Source organism: Chelmon rostratus, chromosome 19 (assembly GCF_017976325.1).
Source record: "Chelmon rostratus isolate fCheRos1 chromosome 19, fCheRos1.pri, whole genome shotgun sequence".
Lineage (NCBI taxonomy): Eukaryota > Metazoa > Chordata > Actinopteri > Chaetodontiformes > Chaetodontidae > Chelmon > Chelmon rostratus.
This window is the reverse complement of record NC_055676.1, coordinates 18,973,369-18,982,478: the sequence shown is the minus strand read 5'-3', so window position 1 is coordinate 18,982,478 and position 9,110 is coordinate 18,973,369. Positions and strand designations below refer to the sequence as shown.

General features: G+C 42.2%; 1 protein-coding gene across 9 annotated transcripts in view; it reads right to left on the bottom strand.

Moving 5' to 3' along the window:
- Positions 1 to 3,806: 3,806 nt before the first annotated feature.
- Positions 3,807 to 9,110, bottom strand: part of dab2ipb (DAB2 interacting protein b) — a 113,912-nt gene continuing 108,608 nt past the window's right edge. For all 9 annotated transcript variants that reach the window (XM_041959712.1, XM_041959713.1, XM_041959714.1 and 6 more), the window contains one exon: positions 3,807 to 7,518. In XM_041959712.1, the coding sequence (XP_041815646.1) occupies positions 7,351 to 7,518 (168 nt within the window). In that variant the 3' untranslated portion in view covers positions 3,807 to 7,350. The remainder of the gene's footprint in view (positions 7,519 to 9,110) is intronic.

Sequence of the window (9,110 nt, the reverse complement as noted above, 5' to 3'; positions counted from 1 at the left end):
CAGGAGGAGGATGAGACTGCTTTTAACGTACTTACTGATTCTACAGGGCAGCTATTTGCTCCCCTTCACCTTTGTCCGGCAAGACGAACACCGAAACAAACATTCTATTCAGGGATAACATTAGATGCTCCGGCTTTATATTCAACGCATTTACACACGTTACACGTAAACACAGTAAATGGGTGTAAGGGAGTGTCTTAGAGTGCGTATTATATTCTTGAATTTGCACAACAACTCTTTGAACTACTACATTTGCACAGAAATGGATGTGAGGGTGACTGAGCCTTTGTGTGGGCATATTGTGTGTGTGTGTTTGTGTGTGTGCACTGTACTGCATTTATTTGTGTTTAGCTCAATGGCGAGAGCCCTATTTCCAGCCAGTGGCTCAGCTGTGCGCTCTAGCTCCGTGAGCCCATTAGAGATGAGTTAAGTGAATAAGTATTCAAAGGGAAAAGGCCACGCCGCCACTTATCCTCCTTCAGTTCAGCAGCTATTCCAGTCAGGCAGCCTCAGACCTCCAGCGAACATGTTTTTAGGATGACTTCTCAGTAGCCACACAACTGCCATTGGCAACTGATTATTACAGAAGTTAACTGCATGGCACAAAATTTCACAGTGAAGACAGCTGTAGTGTTTCTTTAATTATAAATGTTAGCCAACGTGCCGCTGGTGGACGCCAAACAGGAAGCTCATAGATCATGTATTTACAACACTGAAAATTTATGTTTGAACTGTGGAGTTGTTTTTTTTTTTTTTCCTTTTAGGATGGATTTGTGACATGCAGACCAATTATTAAGTGTGACGCGTTACACGACAGAAGATGTGTGTGTTGATGTGGCCACCACGTGATACTGATCAGATATTAAAGAAAAACTTGAATTCACGCTTTTTCTTTTTGCTGCTTCTATTCTTATTACGTAAATATGCGAATGTGTTTGAGCGAATCATGCGAAGTCCAGACGCATGTTGCTGCAAATATGCTGCACAAGTCGTCTGTGCAGCCTTATTGTCCCACCGCGGAGTGATTTCCCCCATGGCTTCATTAAAAGGGCACCATTTGTCACACCATTAGAGGATGATATGCCACGTAATGGCAGCACCGTTGGCAGTTTGTACTATTTACATCTCTGTCTTGAACAAGGCTGATAGATGAGCCTGAAATAGCTCCTTTTTTGTATGTTTTAAGACCTTCGATATGTTTCCCACTGCAACCATCTGCCAATGTTTCCTCGACCTTCTGTCGCGGAGGCTGGCAGCAGCAGTCGATGCTCGAGCTTTAGAGTCTTTAGTCTTCATCGTTTTGTTGTTTGTTTGGTTTGTGTTGTTGCCCCGGTTCAGCAGCTGAGGCGTCCGTCACAAGTCAGAGAGATATGTGACATTTTGTGCTAGTTTGACAGCGTCTTGTCCTCGACTTCGGTCAGTGGTGCCAATGAAAGTCTAGGTGATGAATACAAGATAGAAAAGTTAGGACTGTCAGTGCGAGGTTGTTCCAGCTGTGACCCTGAGAAAACACTGATTAGCCTACAGTGGTGACAGAAGTATGCGCCCAGATCCTGAAAGTAAAAGTAGTAAAACTGCAATATTTGAACATTATAATCAAAAAAGCAGCATTTTAGTGGAATTTGCCAAGATGAAGCTATTTTAACTACTTAACTATTATTATTATTTTTTTTGCACTTTGTTCAACCCTTCTTTACACAGCCTGCCAATGAATAACTGCCATGCGGCTTCAAACCCTCAAAGTCTCAATTACTGCCTTTCAATTTTTTGCATATAGCTTGAACTGCAAGTTTGTCTCGGAATTTGCACAAATAAGGTCCAATATGAACTGTATTATTACCTAATCTTTGTGGCTCGGTCTTGTAAGGGGGGCCTGTGTCAAAATCTAGTTAAGAATATGTTAGATATTAATATTATTATTTTATTAAGTTTGTATTCTGATCACATGGAGCAAAATATGGATCTAAATAAGGTTGTGATTATTAAACCTGCCTCAAACTAATTGGCACAAAACAAAAACTTAATCTGCAAAGTAACTTGTAACTATATCTGTCTAGAGTTAAAAGTACAATATTTGTAGCACAGTATAAATCAGCAACAAATTAAAAAACTCATGTAAGTACAACTAGCTCAAAAATGTTTTTTTAATATTCTTTTATGGTATGTCTAGGCTTTATGTCTAAAGGCCATTTATTATATTTATCTCTAAAATTTCAATATTTTTATTTAGGCCATGTATATTTATGTTTAGGGTATCTTTACTTCAATTTAGGCCATATATCTTCATATTGAGGCCATTTACTGTATTTATCATTTCAAACTCTTTGTAATATCTCTATTTGCACTGAATTCCTTGTCACGGCTGAAGCGCCAGTCGTCTTCCTAATTGGTTGCAGCCAGCTCGGTGTTTACACAGAAGAAGAAATCGAGGCGACTCTGGATTGTATCCTCTGGACCTTTGCCGATGTAACAAGACTTCATGGGCGAGTTGCCTCAGTTTTATAATCGTTTATTTGTTGTTGGCATCAATTGTACCTGCTCTTGTGATTGTATCTTGAAATGGTTTGTGTCAATCAAATCACAACAGTCTCAGCTTTCCTACAATCATTTGCTTAGCATTTGCAAATACTGATGGCCCAGGGGATTTTAGTGACATCTAGTGGTGAGGTAGCAGATTGCAACCAACCAAACACCCCTTGTCTTACCGCTACCTTTCGAAGTGTGTGGAAGAACCCACAGTGACCACTAAATAATCCAAACTGCGCTCTCTAAGGCCAGTGTTTGTTTGTCCGTTCTGGCCTTCCGTAGAGACATAACGGCGTGACTCTCTGTAGATACAGAGCTCGCTTTAAGGCAATGAAAACAATTCTTATTTTCAGGCAATTAGAAACTAATGACAACATACTTGTCAATATTACATTCCGTTTCTGCCAGACAATTAAAAATTAACCTCACAGACTTCTTCATTAATATGTAAAATAAATATACGAAGCACACAACACTTATTTCCTTGGCATTTGGAGATGTTTTATAGTGGAATTAAAGAACGCAGCATCTCGGCAACAACAAGTGGCTTTAATGTGTGGCTTCGTTCTCCAGCCTTTGATGGCGTGTTGGAGAGCGCTAAGAGTGGTGGCATTGTTTTTATTAATCTCATGTCCTAAATGATGCCGTTGCCTCGGGCAGCCTGTTCCACTTGGCCAAAGACATAAGTGTGCCTGACAGAGAGCAATTAACAGCACAGGAGCTTTCCTTTAAAATACAATAATGAGGATCTGCCGTTAACGAGGTCCACTCTCACCACTCCATCACTAACTGTGTTATTATAATACAATAATAATAAAGAACTTTCATGCCACATCACTGCCTTTGAGCTGTACTTACAAACAAAACGGCAGGCATATTTAAATGATGATCAGCTCACGTTACAGCTACAGCTATCTGCGAGAGACATTTTGCTACAAAAGCGCCTCCATTTTTTCTTGTTTGGGCCATTTCAGGTTTCTGCTACCCACTGTGGGGAATTACAATCAGGCGGTATGTAGGTCAGGCTCGCTGAGGAGTAGGCACCGCTCAAACCAGCCTGTCAAACCCCTCCATCATAGCCTCCCCTCCCCTCTGCCTTTGGACCTCCAGTCTGAGCATATGTTCTCTCTCGCTGCTCGTCATCTATCTGGGACTCCTTGAGTATTCAATGAACACGTGATTCATCTCAAATTAAGCTTCATTTACATTTCATAAAAAAAAAAAAAAAAGCGTGGCAGCGGACGATGCAAACAAGTGTACGGGAGACAGACACAGGAGGGTGAGATTTTAAAATAGCTAAATAAAACTTTAATAGGTCTAGTTGCAAATGTACATAAATTGCACAGCCACATGTTGTCAACACAAATTCCTCTGTACATTATTGTTTTGTCACTGTCGTCAAAGGAAGCAGAATCCAGCAAATACTTTATACTTTCAACATACTTACAAAAGTATTTTCTACAAGATAATAGAAAACATACAACATCTTTTACTTTATTTATAGCTTTATATTTTGATTCATCTTTTGTCGGACTGGCTGAACTGTGTGAGGAGTGAGCTCATGGTTTCCTGATAAAGTTAGAACTGAGGTGGGAACATGGATGGGATAAATGAACCGATAGCTGAACCTGCCTGAACATGTCCTGATGCGACGTACGCGACGTCTTTACATCAGTTAACTCTTGTTATCGTACGCTGCAGTTTAAAGCGAGACTGTGCAGCTTTAGCTGAACGACCACCACTGCTAAATGCTAAACTACTGTTTTGAGCTAAATGCTAAACTGGAGTCTGTAATTTAGCATTTAGCTAAAATGCTAAGCTAGTCCAACAGTGAACTGAATCAGACTGAGCCTTATACAGTAAAATCCAGCTAACCTTAGCGACCAAAAGCTACTTGACATACAGTCAGGCTGCAACATTAGCATCAACATTTCTGACTGTTATGGCTACTGTTAACTGTAGTTTACCAATTAGCTGAAAAGCTATGCTATATAGCACAAGTAGAGAGGAGTCAAAGTCAATCAATTTAGCTGTAAAATCTGTATTTTACAGCTAAATTCACCTACAATTAGCTAACGTTAGCTAGAATTAGCCACCAAATGCTTCTTAAAACAGGCCGAGTAGCGTTCAGGCTGCACGTTAGCAGCAAAACCTGTTGAGTGTATTGATTTGAGCCACAGAGCGTTTTCTTGTTTATGAATTCAACGTAAGTATTATTTGTTCTGTCTGAAGCCACGTGGTCTCGCTTTAGTATCTGCAGTTATAGTGTTGTGTTATAGGACTGAACATCTGGGAAGATGTGATGAGGAGGAAAGCCCCAAATCTTTTTTTGCAACCGGAAGGTTCTCCAGTCGAATTTGTTTCGTTAAAAGCTGAAAAGTTCTGTTTGTCTGACGTAACGGTTTGTGATTGAGTTACACCAAAAATCCCTTTCTTCGGTTTTGAACTTTGCTGCGTTTTTTTTTTTTTTAAAGCACCTGAGAGAGGTGCTGTGCTGAAAAGGAAGATAAAAGCGAATTATTAACACCAACCACTAAACGTAAAAGTGCATAGAGCTAGACTGATGAGAAATACAGGATTGTGCTTGTGGATCTCATCGAGACGCTGGACTCGGCTTGGCCTGAGACCAACGAGGCGTCCTCCGCCGCTTCCCAGGAGTCCAACTCCTACTTTATCAGTTTTTTGGCTAGTGATATTACACTCTAAGTACAAAAACAATAGCTTTAACAGGGAGAACACTGACAGGTTAATTTAATAGTATATGAGGACAGATGACCGACTGAGCTATTTCGTATTTACAATATCAATAATGATACAGCAGAGTTTGAGCACAAGATACATTTACAAAAAGCTCTGTTAACATTAGGTAAAAATAGTGTGAGCATTTTATTTACACTTTCCCAGGCTGTCCTGCCTCTCAATACGCTCAGTTATCATATATTCACTGTATATGTCTGCAGCGAGCCGTTCATCTTTATCGTCCTCACCTTCCGACTGGCAACAAAAAGAAAACAAATGGTGATACCGAGGCTACCATCGGCCCGAGAGCGAGGATGAAGCATGCAGAGCCTCGCGCTTGGATGTGTACAGCCTGTTACAGGTCAGAAATATGAACACAAAAAATATACAAAACACGAACGCCATGGCGGGATGGAGCGATGGGAGCGATGCCGGGAGAGACTGGAAGGACCGAAACCTCGCGTTAAGACCGACTGCCAGTGAGCGTCTTCACATTCAGAAGAAGAGGGGATGAAGGAGGGTGGAGTAAGAAAAGAAGAGAGAGATGATGCCACTAGGATTAATAGAGTCACAGTTTGGATGCAGCATACTTCATTACCACTGACAAACAAAGCAGTTAGAGAGAAAATGTTGTAACTACGGAGGCCATTACTACAATGGCTCACCAGTCCAGTGTATAGTTTGAGGGAGTGTGTCGAAACACGCCTCTCAATAGCTCTTGTGCAACTGGAGTGAGAAGACCACACGGGCGACTCGAGATCTAACCAAAATCTCAATCTGGGTTCAACCCATCTGGGTCTTTAAGAGCCGTGACGAGCACCAGAAGAAGAAGAAGAAGTAGAAGAAGAAGAAGCGATGGCTTGACTGTGCAAGTTGTGCAAAGCTACGGCGCAGCCGCCAGCTGTACTGGGCTGGCGTTTCTCTCGGACGCGGTGCGCGCCTGTACGTAAAGGGTGGAGCGCCGTGGAGATCTGAGGGGTGACTGAGGCGGTGGTGCCGATCGCTGCTCCGTGTGGTCTCCTCCTCCAGGGCTCTAAAGCAAGCTACACACTACAGTCTTTCATCGCAAGAGAAGAAAAATAAAACTAGATCTCACTCCTAAATAAAGGGCTGCTTTTATATTTGAGATTATCAAATATAGATATAGATATGTGTGTATACTCTATAGAAGAAAAAAGAAATGCATACATCTATATTAAATTTCATTAATATAGTATCACATAGAATTCATTTACTTTAGCGTTCATAATACATTTATGTGTGTACAATTTATTTTTGTATCCTTTACAAATCCACAGTATAAGTTGTGCCTTTTTTTTGCAGAAATAGGGGAGCTGTGGGATAAAGTCGAGGTGTGTTCCTTACTTAAGGCGTTTCATGTACCAATAGCTTTTCACAAAGTGCACTACATTAGGGATGGAGGGGGGAGGCGGGGTCCGCGGGACGCTCAGGAACACACCCGAGGACTGAAAAGGGACGTAAAGAAGATTGTTTTGGACTAAAAATATCATTTTTTTAGCTCCTATTTGGTTCTTTATAAATGACTTTAAAATAAAGCACTAGAAAGTAATCCTCTCGAGACAACTAAAGTGATAATCCTCTACGCGCGTTGTTGTTGTTTTTAAGTGGGTCCACTTGGTCGTCAGGAGGGAGAGGGATAAAAGAGACAGAGGAGGGTTGCTAGGGTGACCGTCGCCGTGTGTGGTTATATAGTGGTTCGTCCCGGGCTGTGGCAGGATCTTAAATACATCCACTGGCAAAGTTTTTGACTGATGGACAGCTTTGAGTCTCGTATGTACAAGCTCTGCTCCGCTTCCTCTGGCCGACGCCCTCCTGCCGAAGGTGATCTTTCTGCCTCTTCCGGCCGGCCCCCCTCAGAGTGACGACCTCGCTCCTACGCCGGCGTCTGAAAAGTGGAAAATGTCTTCCAGAAGTACTGCGTCCGCTTTTTTTAAAAACACACGCACGCCCTCGCAGCGTTTCAAACAGGCATGCATCCATGCATGCATGTAGACGTCCTCTCGCTGAATATCTGTACACACCCAGGCACTCGACACTCATTCTGGATGGCGGGTGGCGCTCTGCCTAGCAGTTGCTGCTGTTCCTGAACTCTCCGTTTTCAGTAATCTGCAGTTTGGTGGGGTTGGTGGGGGAGATGCCGTTGCGAGTCTGCATGCTGTAGCGCTCCTTCAGCTGGGTCAGAGCGCTCATCAGACGGGCGTTGGCTGCGTCCAACGATGCTATGCGCTTCTCCTGCACACACACACACACACACACACACACACACACACACACAAATACAGTCAGAGGAGCATACTGCAGGGTCTCAAGAAAGAGAACAAACCTCTATATTTACAGACGAGCCACAGCGAGCTGTGAGGTTATGCAGGTATTTTCATACTTTTGTATCTTACTTTTCTGAGAGGCTTGGTTCTACAAGTCGAATCACCAAACCCTCTTAGCTGCATGAAGCTCCATGCTTGTTTCAACCTGAACTGCATATGTAGATCATTAGCATCATCAACACTCACAAACTGCCATTTAAAGCTACTGCAGTCGACGTGTTTAAGAAGCATTTTGTTGTTATATTTGTTGAAATTCTCAATCAATAAATCAAATAATATGAATGATTAGCCCATCCAATCACCTGAAAGCTTAGAAAATATGATAGATGCTAACACCGTGTCACGGCTGAGCCATGACAGATGTAGAGAGAGAAGGATTTGACACTGAAATTAGATGCCAAACACTGTCTTAGATACAGCCGTCTATGACTTAGATGGGAGGCGGTCAAGGGGAGAGTTAAGTCTGTGATATTAAACCGTGTTTAGTTGTAATGCAGGATGTTTCTGTGGACGGCGATGAGCATTATGACCGACTGAGGCTGCAGAATTTTCTCCAGAATTGTGCATTTTCACACAAAAACCTGTACTACTGCAGGGAAACAGGGAAGTTTTGTTGGTGTTTTCTGTAACATATTTAAACTTTAAATTGATATTAATTCTGAAGGCAAACAAGTGTTTGACAGTAGATGTCTGTACGTGACTCATATGACTTTGTATAGCTGCTCCTCGCCTGGGGTTCAGTGTGTCGGTGTGGGCTGAGCCGCGGAAACAAACTTCCCTCCCTGACGGCGTAACGAGCTTTTTTATTTTCATTTGCTCCGCCTGTGTACTGGGGGAGACAACTTATTGCCGTACGGTGGCGTGTTTGTTTGCAGATGCAAAGTCTCATTACTTCAGGCGTGAAGGAGATTAAACACCTTTGCATGTCCGTGTCTGGGTTTGTGTAAATGTCATGTTGCAGCATAGCTGTTTTTTTTCCCCCCACATTCAAAATCACTTTGACATTAATCACCAAAGATGCACATTTGCGTTTGTATTGTGTGTGTCTGCATGCATTTAATGTACACTTTCTCCAGCATACAGAAGAAACCGTATCCATAGACACACTGTAACAAACACTCCAGCAGGGTTTAATCCTCTCTGGCAACAGTTACACAATCGTTCTCTGCCTAATTTATAATTATATTCCAATCAACACTCTTCGCAGTCAAGCACTCTACACTTTTTTTTTGTTTCCTTTTCAACGCGGCGCTACATGAATAAGAACCACATGGATTATCGAGGAGCTACATGTTGACAGCAGACGAGATAAGACATTTGTAAATGTGTGTTTTAGAAGAAAAAGAGTGGGAGGGAGCTGATTCTGCTCAGCCATTCAAGCTTGTCAATGCCAGAGCTGAGACAGCCATGAATTAAACATCTCTTTGTGTTTCAGTGACCCTTTGTTTCTTCAGGCAGAGGACACAAGCGATGGTACAAATACGAAACACACGGCTGAAA